This window comes from Felis catus, chromosome A3, assembly GCF_018350175.1.
Source record: "Felis catus isolate Fca126 chromosome A3, F.catus_Fca126_mat1.0, whole genome shotgun sequence".
NCBI lineage: Eukaryota > Metazoa > Chordata > Mammalia > Carnivora > Felidae > Felis > Felis catus.
Genome location: NC_058370.1, coordinates 66,944,774 through 66,962,424, shown reverse-complemented (window position 1 = coordinate 66,962,424; position 17,651 = coordinate 66,944,774). Strand labels below are relative to the sequence as shown.

The window sequence follows — 17,651 nt, the reverse complement described above, 5'->3', positions numbered from 1 at the left end:
TTTAAATTCAAGGTAACTCTAAATAAAAAAAACCTTCCATTTAAATGTTTAAAGCTAGCAGCTTTAACCTAGTAGGTGCTTGATGAATAGGAGCTAGTAATTTTTTTTTTTTTTTAAGGAAGTGTGAATATATAGTATTTACAGCATCCTTAAAAACGCAATCTAGACTCAGGAATGTAATTCAACTGAGACTGTCATGCCACGATTATCTGATACTGCCAAGCAAAAATGTAATCTTTACAAATCTCACTCACCTCAACACCAATATATAAAGTGTATTAGAACCCTTTAAGTTTTATATTTCTGATTTACTATGAAAATTGCTAATAGTAAAATAATTTACAGAATTATATAAACACACAGTTTTCAAATGACTGTTTACTCCTAAATAATTCAGCATGAAAACAAGGACATCCTCCTACTTACTCACAATACACACCCAAGAAATAGGACACCAATACCGTATTATTTCCTTTTAAACTTCGCCAATTTGTCTCAAGGTTCTTGATAGCTATTCCCTACCTCCAACTCCTAGTCCTGGGTCCAATCAAGGACTGTCTACTGCATTTGCTTGCCGTGTCTCTTTAATCTAGATAGAACAGATCCTGCCCATTCCTTTTTTGCTTCCATGACACACACATTTTTAAAGAGTACAGGCCTTAAAAGTAGTGTCTCACAAATCTAAATTTACCTAAGTTTTTCCCTTCTCATTCATTATCACGTTAAACATTTTTGTCAAGAATACCTCATGGGCAGTACTGTGCTCTTCCCTCTACATCACATCAGGAAGCATTATTTATGATGTCATTTGTCCCATTATTGATGATGCCAACTTTGATCACTTGTTTGAAGCAGTTCTTTGGTTATCTTTTTGAAAGGCACAATAAAGGTGTCCGTGATGACAGGCAAAGCCTTCCAGTTTAACATATCAGCCCTACCCTGTGCTAACCACACATTCATTCCGTACTACAGGCAATACCAGTGTCACGTCATGCAGTCTGCTCAACAGTGCCCTCTAGAATAAACTCTGGAAATCTGCAAAACGGCACACAAAACCCAAAAGAAGGCTTCTTGCCTCATGTGTAATTTCTATTTGTTTTTCAGTGGTACTTATTTCCAAAACTTAGAGCATGAACCCATAGATAATCTACATTATTAGTGCCTTGTAGCCCTTGGTGTTTCTTTTCCTTGTTACAATAAATTTGTGCTTTAAAAACAAAAAAACAAAACAATAAATTGCACTTTTATGTATATCTGTTTTTCAGGCTGTTCCCATTGCATTCGTTAGCCTGCACTAACTTACCTTTCTACTTACAAGAGTAACTTCCAGCTACTTGTCCTACCACAATACCTATAAAATACTTATACGCAGTCTAACATAATAAACAGTCACAACATTTAACAGCTGTTAAAAAAAACCACTTTTCAAACATCCTGATGTTTCTATTACTAAAAACCAGATTATATTCAGAACAGTTAATGTACTGGTCTATTCAATTTACCTGAAGAAATATTGACAATTTCTTTAACAATTGCATCCTGGGCTTCCTCATACTCAGTTTTATTTTTGGTATACTCTTCATTGAGAGAAGTCAGTTTACTGCAAATCAAGATAATGATATTATTAAAAATATTAAAACATCTACTGGAGGTAATATGTACTACATAAAATATATACAGAGTATCTATCCTCTAAAGAACCAAAACAATAATTAAAATGAAAATGTGAGTAGAAAATGGGCAACTCATTAGGAGAAGATGTGGCTGGAATTCACTATGTTAACATTTACGCTGTTTACAAGAGCTCTTCTTTTGATACTGAAGGCTGTCAAAGTAAGGAAAATGTTTTGAAAACCAAATCTCATTGAGTTAAGAAAAAATGAAACTATAGGTTGAAATAAAGTGAAGAAAGATAATAAAGTGAAGGAAAAACATTCACTAATATCAAAGGAAGGGAAGGACATTGAAAACAAAAAGACAATGAGGTGCCTGAGGGGCTCAGTCGGTTAAGCATCTGACTCTCAGTTTCGGTTCAGGTCATGATCTCACGGTTTAGTGAGTTCAAGCCCCACATTGGCCTCTGCGCTGAAAGCACAGAGCCTGTTTGAGATCCTTTCTCTCTCTCTCTCTCTCTCTCTGCGCCCCATCCCTACTCATGCTGCCTCTCTCTCAAAACAAATAAATAAATAAACTTAAAAACAAAAAAACAAGATGGGGGGCACAGAGAAGACAAAAAGGGGGAAGCATTCACTAGATGAAGGAGGGCATCAACCAAGGCAATAATTGTGAAGTTGATGGATTAGCCAGTGGCATAATACACATACACAGCTCAAGAACAGTGCACAGGCAAGGAGCAGCAGCAGACCATGAAACAGGCAAAGAGAAAGAATTAAAGGAAGAAAAACAAGAGGCAAAGATATTATAAAAGTGAGACCACTATGTGAAGGAAGAGTAGCAAGAGAGGAAAGTGGAGGGGGCCAGGGACAAGACTGTGCAGGTTACAATACAAGTTCCAGATTTTTCTGGATGGCAGACAGACACTGGAAGTTTTTAAGAAGGAAAATCATAGAGGTGCCTGGGTGGCTCAGTTGGACTTCAGCTCAGGTCACGATCTTATGGTTTGTGAGTTGTCAGCGCAGAGCCGGCTTCAGATCCTCGGTCTCCCTCTCTCTCTGTACCTCCCCCACATTCACTCTCTCTCTCTCAAAAATAAATAAACATTACAAAAAAAAGGAAGAAGGAAAATTATATGATCAAAGACTCAGATACACAGCAAACGTTTCATTTGTTGACCAAAATGAATTAATAAATTTTCCACAACTTTTGGAATAAATGCAATCAGTTCTATCTCTTCTACACATATTATAAATTAATCAATGGTGTGCTTCAAAGATGGTTATAATACCCCACAAGTTCTGCCTTATCTAAGCCAAAATATACATATATATTTCTTGAGTCAGGGATAGTTTACTGGAAAAACAACTACTACTAAATTTAGCGACAGGAGATCTAGGAGTGAGTATCTAATGTTGCTAGCTGTCTAACCCTGGGAAATTGGGAGTTTCAGCTTCATGTAAAAAATGAGAGAAATAAACCTATTTATTTCAGAATTGTAATGAGAAATCTAACAGATGGATTGTTTTCATTCCTGGGGTGTCTGAACACCTAGAATAATGTCTGCACATAAGAGGCACTCAAAGACTTGCTAAATAAATGGATAAAAGGGGATCACATATACAAAAACTACTTGTAAAGTACAGGGACTATTGAAGAGGGGTGGGTGTTAGGCTGCCATAAATTCTAATATAGTACAGAAGGAAAAAGATAAATGCCCCCACCCAAGTAATGGAAGATTTTATTTTCTTTATGAAAACAATTTTTTTTAAGTTTATTTTTGAGAGAGAGACACAGAGAGCAAGCGTGGGGGAGGGGCAGAGAGAGACGGAGAGAGAAAGAATCCAGAGCAGGCTATGCCCTGTTAGCACAGAGCCCAACACGGGGCTCAAACTCACAAACTGTGAGATCATGACCTGAGCTGAAACCAAGAGCTGGACACTTAACCGACTGATCTATCCAGGAGCTCCACAGAAGATTTATTTTAAAATAATTCTTTTTTCACCCATACATAATTTGCCTCAGAAACTGAACATCAGTGAAGGAAAAGAAAAACTCGCAAAATCTTTTGTCCATGTTTATTTTTGAGAGAGAGAGAGACAGAGAGACAGAGAGAACGAGCAAGGGAGGAGCAGAGAGAGAGGGAGACACAGAATCTGAAGCAGGCTCCAGGATCTGAGCTATTAGCACAGAACCTGACGTGGGGCCCGAAGCCACGAACCACAAGATCAAGACCTGAGCCTAAGTCAAACGCTTAACTGCCTGAGCCACCCAGGCGTCCCCAGAAAGAGAAATTTTTTAAAAAGCAATAATCTAATGAGTGACCTTGCTAAGGCTGGTAGGCATCTCCCTAAACTAATTTATAGATCCAACTGATACAGCAGAATTTTTTTTAATTGGTAAATTATAGCAAAGTTTTCTTAGAAAAACCAAACATGAAAATAACTATAAAGCAGAGATATGATGGGGAACTAACTCTAACAGATATGGAAGTATAGTATAAATAACTGTAATATAATTAATCTATTTCATATTGACAAAAGAATTATGGGACAGACATGTGAAAGAATCTTAAAAACAGATCCAAAGTGTCACTTCAGTCAATGAGGAAGAGAAGAGTTATTTAACACGGGGGTGTTGGAACACCTGACTAGGCACTTATAAGAAAATAATGTTTCACTCTTACCTTATGCCTTGTATCAATTAATAAGGTAAAACTTCCTTATCATACAGCATTCACGTTTCACAGAACAATTTAGTTCCATGGAACTACTGAAGACTTAATAAAGTAATATAAATACAAACCTGTTGGTAAATTTAACACCATTCTTCTGGATATCTACTGTACTGAAATTTTTATTGTTACGAAGGACTTTTTCTTCCTTACACGTTACACGGAAGTAATAACCAAACTGTGCACTGGAATCCAGTTTAATCTGTTTGCCAGGATCCAAGCCTTCAGGATAAGGAAATAAAGAAAAAGTATGTTACAGACATCTAGAGCCATTTTTTAATAAAATGTTTAAAATAATTAACTCTAAATGGTGAAAAACATACTTTTATGGCAAGACAGTGTAGCGGAAATTATTAAGATTAACTGGGAAAGAGTCAAACTTCACTTCATTCAAAAACTACATGAATGAAGGCTGTCTATAAAATCCTTAAACTCTTGCATTAATGTTATTAGCTTCTGATGTCGAAGCGCTTTCTGGGTATACCCATCCGAAGGTGCAGAGTACAGCAGTGGGCTAAGATATGGCCCCTTCCCTTGGAGAGTTCTGCACCAGGGTTCTTTACTTCACCAAAGCATTTCTCTGGAACTATTATAAAGGATGACTAAAGTGAACAAATACACTTTCCAAACAAAAACTTAAGACTCTTGACAATGAAACTCTAGAAAAACTATAACATGTATTTTCTGTTAAGGGTAGGAAACTTCACAAAATAAGCAATTATCAATCAGCTAGAGTTTGTACACCTAAGATTTTTAAGTTTCTCTAAGTCTGTCCTCATCATCTTGCACATCAATGTGATCTTTAGAGTACAAACCAGAAGAGAGATCATACCTACAAATTTAACTGCTAAAGCATGGCTATGAAATATCAGTAGCAGCAAACAACTAAAGACAGACCTCACTGGACTGGGGAGGAAATCACTGTCCTGGAGAGGAAAGAGACTGTAGAAAAAATGTAGACAGCGCTATGAAACGAGAAGTGAAGTAAGGCAAAGATTCTTTACCTAGGGTCTAGTCCATACATGAATTCTCCATGGAAACTATTTGCAAAATTTTTTGTATATGTAGGTATGGACATATTTCAGGAAAGAGGATTCATAACTTTCATCAGATTCTTCAAAAGTTTAAGTATTACTGCTCAAGGGGTCTTCTAATATGCTAAGATTTATTTATTCATTTAACATACATGTGAGAGATGCTCAAAGCAAAGAGGTTTACAAATTCAGAACAAATCTGTGTGAATAGTCTGAGACTAATTGGGGGAATTAATAATCTGGTAGGGAAGGCAGCCATTAAAAAAAAAAAAAAAGCTGAAGTTACTGAAGTAGTAGGGAACCTCAAAGCCAAATCAACGAACTATTCCTAGTAGAATTAGGCTTGTAGTGGAGGTGACGTTTAATGCAGATCCTGTTTAAAGGAAATGATGCAAGGGACTCTTGGTTGAACTGTCTGGAAGGAATGTGGGATCATCCTTGGGTTAGCGAGTTAGTAAGAGAGAAGTCTGGAAGAGGGTGTGGCTCTGAATGCAAAGTATTCCTGTATGTTAACCTGAAGTGTTTGTAATTTTACTGTGCAGAAGAAAGGCCTGGCAATTTAAACAAGGAACTGGCAAGATCCACTGTGTCCTCCTGGGAAGTAATTCTGGCACCAGTGTGGATACTGTATAGACAAAAACCTCCAATGAACCCTTCTTACCTAGATCTCTTGCTGCACTTACTAATGTTGACTGCATCTTCTTTTCCAAGTCATCCATTATTTCTCTTAATTCACTCAGATTAGGATCAAATGAAGGTTTTACAAGGAATTCATGGTTTTCCACCTACGGACAGAACAAAGAGCAGGATTTTTTTTTTAATGTTTGTTTATTCTTTGAGACAGAGAAGCAGAGAGAGAGAGAGACAGAATCTGAAGCAGGGTCCAGACTGAGCTGTCAGCACAGAGCCCGATGCGGGACTGGAACTCACAAACCAAATGTGGGATCATGACCTTAGCTGAAGTTGGAAGCTTAACCAACTAAGCTATCTAGGGGCTATCTAGGCGCCCTGAGAATAGCCCCAAGAATAGCTACATTTTATAAATGATGGGTAAAGAATCCCAATGTATTTTCTTTTCTTTCATTTAAATGTCACTGTGTTTTGAGTTAAACTTATGTTTTAAGTTACTCAGCCAATACTTTAAAGAGTTTCTATTTATTAGGAGATGTAAAATCCTGTTTATAAGGAGCTTATAGAGCTCTAGATGTCCAAAAGTACTTGGATGAAAAAATGCAGTGCTTCTTTCACTAGCAGCATTCAGTATTTTTAATTACAGTTCCCCCTAAACAATGTTCACTACATTCTTCCTAAACATTACTAAACAATGTTCAATGTTCATAGCCTATAACAGAATGTGTAGTTTTTACCCAAACCAAGGATGCATCTTAAGATCTCAAAGTTTACAAAAAAAACTATAGAATTTTATTTCTTAAAATGGTAAGTTCATCAAAATCTCTCAAGTACTTTGTTTCCCCTAAATTCTTATCAATAACAGCCAGCAAGAAATCATAATGAAAGACAGATCTCACTTACAATGGCATATGTATACACAAGGCATTTAGAAACAAAGTCTTAATTATATAAGACTTTTATGTTAAACTCACAATTTACTTATTTATATATTTTTGAGGGAGGGAGGGAGGGAAAAAGGGAGGGAGGGAGGGAGGGAGAGAGAGAGAGCGCGCGCGAGCAAGGACACCCATGCAGATTCACAAGTTGGGGAAGGGCAGGGGGAGAGAGAATCTTAAGCAGGCTCCATGCCCAGCACAGAGTCTGACTTCGGGCTATGATCTCACGACCATAAGATCATGACCTGAGTCGAAATAAAGAGTCCAACATTCAATGGACTGAGCCACCCAGGTGCCCTATATAGGACTTTTATTTTTTTATTTTTGTTTATTTAGTTTTGAGAGAGAGGGAGAGCAAGCGGGGAGGGGCAGAGAGGAAGGGAGGGAGAGAATCCCAAGCAGACCTCGCACAATCAGCGCAAAGCCCGACATGGGGCCCAAACCAACCAACCTCAAGATCATGACCTAAGCCGAAATCAAAAGTTGTACATACACTTAACCCACTGAGCCACCCACACACCCCACTATAGAGGACTTATATATATATAAACTGCTTATTGGAATATTTAAAATGATTGGTAAGCAAAAAGGTAAACTATGAAAAGAGGAAACTAAATCAAACATTAGCATTTCCTCACTCCTAGTGACAGTCCAATAGGAATCCCTTTTTGAAACAAAATGACTAAAAACCAGAGACAATTAGAATATTTTTTAAAATGAATGAAGCATATCCTTACAGCCATTAAGAACTATTAAAAAGGATTAGGGGAGGAGTGTGTGGCTGGCTCAGTTGGGGAAGCATGCAACTCCTGATCTCTGGGTTGTAAATTCAAGCCCCACGTTGGCTATAGACATTACTTAAAAATAAAATCTTAAAAAAAAAAATTAGGGGCGCTTGACTGGCTTGGTCAGTACAGCATGCGACTCCTATTCAAGCCCCACAATGGGTATAGAGCCTACTTGAAGACAAGGAGATATTCTTTTTTTTTTTTTTTTAACATTTATTTATATTTGACAGAGTAGGCACACACATGGGGGAGTGGCAGAGAGAGGGAGACAGAGGATCCAAAGCAGGCGCTGTGAGTGCAGAGCTGGAACTCATGAACCATGAGATCATGACCTGAGATGAAATCAAGGGTCGGCTGCTTAACCAACTGAGTCACCCAGGTGTCCCAAGGAGATTTATTTTAATTTAGCAAACAAATTGGGTGGGGGGTTGGCGGAGTGCCTGGGTGGCTCAGTTGGTTGAGCATCCAACTCTTGATTTTGACTCAGGTCATGATCCCAGGGTCCTGGCATCAGAACCGTGGGTTGTCAGGCTCAGCACAAAGTGTGGAGCCTACTTAAGATTCTCTCTCTGTCCCTCTCTCTCCCACTGACCCTCTTCCCCACATTCTCTCTCTCTCTAAAAAAACAAAACACCTTAGTACATGGGGTTAATATAATTTCTTTCCAATTACTTTCTACTTAATGAGAACACACCTTCCTCACATACCAAAGGCAAACACAAGAAAAAGGAATTAAAATTACAAAAAGCTAACCAAAAAAGTTAGCTTAATTTCTCAGTTTATCACATAAATTCACATAAATTTCTCAGTTGAAACTGATAAGAGATTTAATTATATTTGTAAAAAAATGTAAAAATAGAAAGGTTAAACACTTTCTTTTATAAAGGAACTTGGTTTTGCATGTATGAGAAAAATATCAAGGTCATTCAATGGGCAAATATGAAAACATACAACTCACAAATGAGAAAGTAAGTAGTAAAATAAGTAGTAAACTAAACCACAGGAAAATGCTAAAGCTCAACAGTAAAAGATATGAATATTTAAGCAACCTTAAGATCTTATTCTACAGCTATTTTTTTTTTTAAAGAAAAATATTACCATCAAATACTAATGAGGCTACAGTGAAATTAGTGTACTCATTCATTTCTGGTGAGAACCTAAGTTGTTATAACCTTTAGAAAAAAAGCAATATTCGACAAGATTCAGAGATATTTGTTACACCCTTTGACACAGCAATTCTACTCCCAGGAATTCAACCTAAGGAATAATGCAACAGATGCAAAGCCACACAGGGATGAATAAGATCTCTGCAGATTTATCTGTTACAGCAGAACCCAGAAATGATAAAACATCACAATATTTGCACAATGGTACCTCAGTAATATTATACAGTTTATTCAAACAGTGAAGATGATGCAGAAACAAGAACTAAGAGGATAATTTCAGGGAAAATAATGCAACAAGGGTGGATTGACATAGCTAAAGAATTTGCCTCTTCCAATGAACTTAAAAAGAAGTGACGCAGAGCCAAATCATATTCCTTTCCTCACCCCCACCTTCCAGAAGCCCATTCATTGGTAAATTAACCCTGAGAATCATCACTAGTAATCCCAAATCTGGAGAGAAGAAAGTTGAATGGGTATCCTTCCATTTTCCTTCCTCGGGAAGGGGAAATACTGTTGTGAAAGCACTGCTGAGGAGACTGGAGTGAAACAGGGAAAGTGAATGACTGGGTCCTAATGCACTAAAACACTCTAGGCCCACACTCCAAACAGGGTACCCTTCAGCAAGACATCACCCCTCCCAAACAATCTGGGATATTAAAATATACCACCAAACTCAGTATTCTAACCCAGAACCAAGACATATGACCTTTAGTCTCTAGTTGTCTTTCCAACAACATCACCCACCTATCACCAGGAAAACCCACACACTCATTACATCAGACTACACAAAAAAGATGGAGGAAAAGAAACCCAGGCTTGGAACTCCAAAATGGGAAGATGAAATTCAGAAAAAAGATCAAAGAACAAAGAAAGAAAGATCCTCATACTATCATTTAAATATGAATAAACAATATACCAGAGAAGAGAAGAGATACCTTTGAATCAAATTACCTGTACCAGGGGCACCTAGCTGGCTCAGTCAGTTAAGCATCTGTTAAGCATCCGACTCTTCTTGATTTTGGTTCAGGTCATGATCTCACGGTTCTGAAGTTTGAGCCCAGTGTCAGGGTCTGCACTGACAACATGGAGCCTGCTTGGGATTCTCTCCCTCTCTCTCCATCCCTCCCCTGCTTGCACTCTCTCTCAAAATTAATAAATACACTTAAAAAAGAAAAGTGTTCCTGGCTTAATTACAATGTGGGACACATGGCAAAAGCAAAAGGGCAAATTTTATATGGGGGGTGGTGTATAATCTGCACAGACAGAACCCAAATAGATGAGAATTCGTAATCTAAATATACATAACAGGGGCATAAGAGTCTGACTCTTGATTTCAGCTCAGGTCATGATCTCGAGGTTCAGGGGATTGAGCCCCACGCTGGGCTCTATGCTGACAGCACTGAGCCTGCTTCATATTCTTTCTCTTTCCTCTCTTTCTCTGCCCCTCCCCCACTCTCTAAATAAATAAATAAACATTTAAAATAAACAATGGACAAGGAAAGAAGCCACCAACAGTGAGAGTAAAAACACAAAAAACAAAACAAAACAAACAAAAAAAACCTCTGCAGAAACAAGGAGCAGATTTAAACCAAGAAATTTTTGACACGGAATGTTAAGTATATTAAAATGTTGGGGCGCTTGGGTGGCTCAGTCAGTTAAGCGACCGACTTCGGCTCAGGTCATGATCTCGCGGGTTCATGGATTCGAGCCCCACATCGGGCTCTGTGCGAACAGCTCAAAGCTTGGAGCTTGCTTCGGATTCTGTGTCTCCCTCTCTCCCCTTCCCCAACTTGTGCGCTCTCTCTCTCACTCTAAAAAATAAATAAACATTAAAAAAATGTTTTTAAGTATATTAAAGTGTTTAAAGCAATATAATAGAGAATGGAACACATGAGCAAAGAACAAAATATTATTTAAAAAAAAAAGGTCTAGGCAGAGTTAGAAATGAACCAAATAACTTTTATAAATAAAAAATGTAATCACTGAAAAAAAAAACCCTATGGGCTGGTTAAACATCATATCAGAGCTGAAGAGACACTCAGTGAATTGGAACATCTGAAGTAATCACAAAGAGAGCAGCACAGACACATGGCAGAAAAAAAAAATGTGAAAGTGTAACATATGTCCAAACACAGTTTTAGGAGAAGAGAATGAAGGAGCACAACATTCAAAGAGGTAGTGATTGATAATTTTCCAAAATTGATAAAAGACATGAATTCTCTGATTAAGAAAAACACAGTAAATCCAAACAGGAAAAAGAAAAAGAAATCCACTTTTGGACACAGTGCAGTTAAAGGAATCAGTATCTGGAACCAAGACTTCTAAACAATAATAATGCAAGCCAAAGGACAGCACAATACAATCTCATAGATATTAAGGAAAAATAACTGTTAATCTTCAACCTGGAATGTATACCCACAAAAAATATCCTTCAAGAACATGGGTGAAATACACATTTTCAAACAAACAAAACCTGACTAACAGACTGCCAATAAAAGAACTCCTAAAGAATATTCAGGAAGAAGGAATCAATAGCTAAGAAACTGGTAAGCATATGGGCAAATCTAAATTTAACACTGACTGTATAGAATGGAAATTTAAGGGGGGAAAAGACAGAACTAAAATACCAGCCAATAATGAAGAAAAATATATTCTGATCTCAGATATCCTAAGGTCCTAGTATTTGGGGGGTTAGGTGAGAAGATACTGACAGACTTTGAGTTATGTATACATATTTTGTAAAAATTTGTGAATAAATTCCAAACCAGTGCATGTGTGGTAGGATGGGGGAGGGGCTACAAGGAAAGGCAAAATGGAATTTAAAAAGCCCAATCAATATACAAGAAAGAAAGAGCAATAAGGAGAACCAGGAAGAATAGGAATCACAAAATAATGTAGAAATAAATCCAGATTGCCACTTAAAAAAGATCATGAAATGTGGGCCTGGGTGGCTCAGTCAGTTGAGTATCTGACTTCAGCTCAGGTCATGATCTTGCAGTTTGTGAGTTCAAGCCTGGCATCAGGCTCTGTGCTGACAGCTCGGAGCCTGGAGCCCACTTCGGATTCTGTCTCCCCCCTCTCTCTGCCCCTCCCCCACTTGTGCTCTGTCTCTCCCTCTCTCAAAAATAAACATTAAAAAAATTTTTAAGATGAAAATAAATTTAAAATAAATAAAATCCAGCTATAAGCTTTCTAACCATAAAGACTCACAAAGGACAGAAAAATATATACCATGTAAAAAAACTAAAAAGGAGGACTCTGGCATAGCCCTTTATTATCAGACAAACTATATCTAAGGCAAAAAGCATTACTAAGGACACTGTCTCTAAAGAATGATGAAGGTTCAGTTCACCACAAAGAAACTATAGCTTTGTGTCTTAAAAACATATGAAGCAAAAATGGACTGAACTATAAGAAATCCACACTTCTCTTAGTAACTCAGCAGATCAAAAATTAGCAAGCATACAGACAATGTGAACAAAACAACTAAAGCCCTATCTAACCTAATAGACATATAGAAAACTCTGCAACCAAAATTAGGGAGCACAAGTGATCCTCAAGTACACTGAGAACTTTTATGAAACTGATATGTACTAAAAGCTTACAAATTAAAAAACATATATTCCTAAAAAAATGATAATGGGAATAAAATTCTTAAAACTGAGTAAGAGATTTTACCTTTAAAATTTATGGGATACAGTCAGCTAAATACATAGAAAAAAAAGTGTAATCTTAAATGCTTACTGAAAAAGGCTGGAAAAACAGTGAACACTAAATTAAAGTAAAAAAAGTAGATAGAAAAAATGCATAAGAACTGAAATTAATGAAACAAAAAAGCAATGACACAAAAGAGGATTTAAAAAAAATCACAAGTTGGGTGCTTGAGTGGCTGAGTCAGTTAAGAGACAGATTATTTCTGAGCAGGTCTTGATCTTAGGGTCATTGGGCTACACACAGGTTGTGAAGCCTACTTTAAAAAAATTAATACAAAATAAAAATTAAAAGTCATAAGATGATTCTCTTAAAAAACAAACTATGGAAGGGAGGAAATGTTGGGGGAGGCACAAATTATATTAAAAATAAACAGGAAATGGGGTGCCTGGGTGGCTCAGTTGGTTAAGCATCTGTCCTCGGCTCAGGTCATGATCTCGCAGTCCGTGAGTTTGAGCCCCGCGTCGGGCTCTGTGCTGACAGCTCAGAGCCTGGAGCCTGCTTTGGATTCTGTATCTCCCTCTCTCTGACCCTCCCCCGTTCATGCTCTGTCTCTCTCTGTCTCAAAAATAAATAAACGTTAAAAAAAATTAAAAAAAAAAAAAACAAATCACTACAAACAACTTGCGGCAAGTAGAAAACCCAGAAAGAAGTATTTATTTCCTAGAAAAAGGGTCTAGTGTCCAGAATATATATAGAACTCTTACAACTCAAACACAAAAAGACAACCCAATTTCAAATTGAGCAAAGGATCTGATCAGACATTTTCCTAAAGATTACAAATAAATGGGCACCAAACATATGAAAAGATGCCCGACATCATTAGCCACCAGGGAAATGAAAATCAAAACCATAATGGCAACACCTGGGTGGCTCAGTTGGTTGAGTGTCCGGCTTCACCTTGGGTCACGATCTCTTGGTTCGTGGGTTTGTGGCCCACGTCAGGCTCTATGCTGACACAGTTCGGAGCCTAGACCCTGCTTTGGATTCTGTGTCTTCTTCTCTCTCTGCCCCTCCCCTACTCCCACTCTGTCTCTGTCTCTGTCTCTGTCTCTCTCTCAAAAATAAATAAACCTTAAAAAACAAAAACAATATCACTTCACACCCACTATTAAGACAACACTCCAAAAAACAGAAAATAATAATTATTAGCAGCAACGTGAAGAAACTGGATTCCTCCTATATTGCTGATGGGAATGTTAAATGGTGCAGACACTTTAGAAAACAATTTAGTGATTCCCAAAAAGTTAAACATAAAATTACCATATGACTCAGCATTTCTATTCCTAAATATATACCTAAAAGAACTGAAAACAGATACTCAAATACTCGTACATGACTGCTCATGAAAGTCCTAATCATAATAGCCAAGAGTTAAAAACAACTTAAAGGTCCACCAACAAACAAAAAGCAGAAACAGACCCATAACTACAAAGAACTGATAACTGCCAGAAAGGAGGGGTGTCCGGGATGGGCAAAATGAGTAGAGGGGAGTAGGAGGTACAGGCTTCCAGTTATGGAACGAATAACTCACAGGGATGACAAAAAGTGCAGCTTAGGAAATACAGTTAATGGTATTGTAATAGCACTGTATGGTAAGCATAGCATTACCCACTGAGTTGTATGCTTGAAATTAATATTAACAGAGTGTGTCAACTATAGTTTAATCAAAATATAAAAACAGAAAACAAGGATAACTATAAGCAAAAAATGTCAACACGTATTTAGAATTAAATCTAGGTAGGAGAATATGAATACTTCCCTTTAAAAAATTTTGTTTACTGTTTTATTTATTTTTGACAGAGAGCAAGAGCAAGCAGGGGAGGTGCAGGGAGAAAATCAGAAGCAGGCTCCAGGCTCTGAGCTGCCAGTACAGAGCCCAACGTGGGGCTCAAACTCATGGACCGTGAGATCATGACCTGAGCCGGAGTTGGATGCTCAACCAACTGAGCCACCCAGGCGCCCCATGAATACTTCCTTTATATATATATTTCATGTATATTTATTTCCAAGAACAAAAATATTGAATCACTTATATACTATTAGTATCTTTACAGCTTACATATACAATAATCATTTAGTTGTAGTATGATCATGGAACTGTGGCTTTTTAAAAACTATTTCCATTTTTCTGTCCCAGAATTGTCAATAAAAATTTACCTAGGGGTGCCAGGGTGGCTCAGTCGGTTAAGCACCTGACTCTTGATTTCAGCTCAGGTCATGATCTCACAGTTCATGAGTTCAAGACACATGTCAGGCTCTGTGCTGGCAGCACAGAACCTGCTTGGGATTCTCTCTATCCTCTTAAAATAAATACACTTTAAAAAAGTTATCTAATATTACTACTTTTCCAATAATAGAAGATATACCAATAGTAAGTGTATGTGAAAACTAATATTCAACTCACACCACTGTTGTTTAACATAGTTTTGGAAGTCTTAACTTCAGCAATCAAACAAAATGAAATAAAAGGTATCCAAAGTGGCAAAGAAGAAGTCAAAACTTTCACTTTCTGCAGATGACATGATACTCTACATAGAAAACCCAAAAGACTCCACCAAAAAACTGCTAGAACTGATCCATGAATTCAGCAAAGCCACAGGATATAAAATCAATGTACAAAAACTGGCTGCATTTCTATACACCAATAATGAAGCAACATAAAAAGATATCAAGAGGGGCGCCTGGGTGGCTCAGTCGGTTAAGTGTTTGACTTCTGCTCAGGTCATGATCTCGCAGTTTTTGAGTTCAAGCCCTACGTCTGGCTCTGTGCTGACAGCTCAGAGCCTGGAGGCTGCTTGGGATTCTGTGTCTCCCTCTCTTTGCCCCTCCCTGACTCATGCTGGGTCTCTGTCTCTCTCAAAATAAATAATCATTTAAAAAAGAAAAAGATATCAAGGAATCAATACCATTTACAATTGCACCGAAAACCATAAAATACCTAGGAATAAACCTAACCAAGGAAGTTAAAGATCTGTATGCTGAAAAGTATAGAAAACTTATGAAAGAAATTGAAAAGGACACAAAGAAATGGAAAAACATTCCATGCTCATGGACTGGAAGAACAAATATTGTTAAAATGTCAATACTACCCAAAGCAATCTACACATTCAATGCAATCCTAATCAAAGTAGTACCAGCATTCTTAGAGCTAGAACAAACAAACCTAAATTTGTGTGGAACCACAAAAGACCTGAATAGCCAAAGTAATGTTGAAAAAGAAAACCAAAGCTGGAAGCATCACAATCCTGAGCTTTAGCCCATACTACAAAGCTATAATCATCAAGACAGCGTGGTACTGGCACAAAAAAAGACACATAGACCAATGGACCAGAAGACAGAATGCAGAATTGGGCCCACATACAAATATATGGCCAACTAATCTCTGACAAAACAGGAAAGAGTATTCAGTGGAAAAAAGATACTCTCTTTAGCAAATGGTGCTGGGAGAACTGGACAGCAACATGCAGAAGAATGAAACTGACCACTTTCTTACACCATATACAAAAATAAACTCGAAATGGATGACAGACCTAAATGTGAGACAGGAAACAGTAAAATCCTAGGGGAGAAAACAGGCAGCAACCTCTTTGACCTTGGCCACAGCAAATGCCGGAAAGCAAGGAAAATAAAAGCAAAAATGAACTATTGGGACCTCATCAAGATAAGAAGCTTCTGCATTGCAAAGGAAAACAACCAGCAAAATTATAAGGCAACCAATGGAATGGGAAAAGATATTTGCAAATGACATATCAGATAAAGGGTCAGTATCTAAAATCTAGAAAGAACACCAAACTCAACATGCCAAAAAAAAAAAAAAAAAAAAAAAAAAAATAGGGAAGAAATGGGCAGAGGACATGAATAGACACTTTTCAAAAGAAGACATCCAGATGGCCAACAGACACATGAAAAGACACTCAACATCACTCATCATCAGGGAAATATAAATCAAAACCACAATGAGATACTACCTCACACTGGTCACAGTGGCTAAAATTAACAACTCAGGAAACTACGGATGTTCGTAAGGATGTGGAAAAAGGGGAACCCTCTTGCACTGTCAGTAGCAATGCAAACTGATATAGCCACTCTGGAAAACAGTGTGGAGGTTCCTCAAAAAATTAAAAATAGAATTACCCTATGACTCAGCAATAGCAGTACTAAGAATTTATCCAAAGGATACAGGAGTGCTAATTCACAGGGGCACATGTACCCCAATGTTGATAGCAGTGCTGTCAATTATGGAAAGAGCCCAAATGTCCATCAACTGATGGATAAAGAAGATGTGGTATATGTAAACAATGGAATACGACTCAACAATGAAAAAGAATGAAATCTTGCCATTTGCAACAACATGGATGGAACTGGAGGGTATTATGCTAAGTGAAATAAGTCAGTCAGACAAGACAGATTATCATGTTTTCATTCATTGATATGTGGAATTTGAGAAACTTAACAGAAGACCATGGGGGAAGGGAAGGAAAAACAATAGTTACAAACAGAGAGGGAGGCAAACCATAAGACACTCTTACATGGAGTTTCTTCCCCAGAGAAGAAACTGAGGGTTGACTGGAGGTGGGGGAAGGTGGCGGAAAGGGGAAAATGGGTGATGGGCACTGAGGAGGGCATGTGTTGGGATGAGCACTGGGTGTTGTATGTAAGTGATGAATCATGGGAATCTATTCTGAAAGCCAAGAGCACACTGTATACTCTATAAGTTAGCTAACTTGACAATAAATTATATTTTAAAAAAAGAAAAAAAAAAGAAAACTAATATTCAAAGATGAAATACCCAAATATAGTATAAAATGAATTTTAAAATTTAATACATCTCATTGAATCATCCAATCTAACTGAAATTGTTTACTTTTTTGTGAAAAATCATTGCCATTTTGAACCTTGTCCTGGGGGTGGTAGAGATACATTTATATGTACTTCAGAAATAGAAAATCTTTCCATAAGATATATGGAAAGTAGACACAAAAATACCTTAAGTATTACATACAAAGCTAAGCCTAGAAAAAAAAAAGAAATAA

At 37.4% G+C, this 17,651-nt stretch overlaps 1 protein-coding gene across 1 annotated transcript in view; it reads right to left on the bottom strand.

The window, feature by feature from the left end:
- MSH2 (mutS homolog 2) overlaps positions 1-17,651 on the bottom strand; it is an 81,551-nt gene that overhangs the window by 9,321 nt on the left and 54,579 nt on the right. Inside the window, exons 9-11 of the mRNA XM_045054181.1 lie at positions 6,044-6,167; positions 4,420-4,570; positions 1,503-1,600 (exon numbers count right to left, since the gene is read on the bottom strand). Of these exons, the coding sequence (XP_044910116.1) occupies positions 1,503-1,600; positions 4,420-4,570; positions 6,044-6,167 (373 nt within the window). The remainder of the gene's footprint in view (positions 1-1,502; positions 1,601-4,419; positions 4,571-6,043; positions 6,168-17,651) is intronic.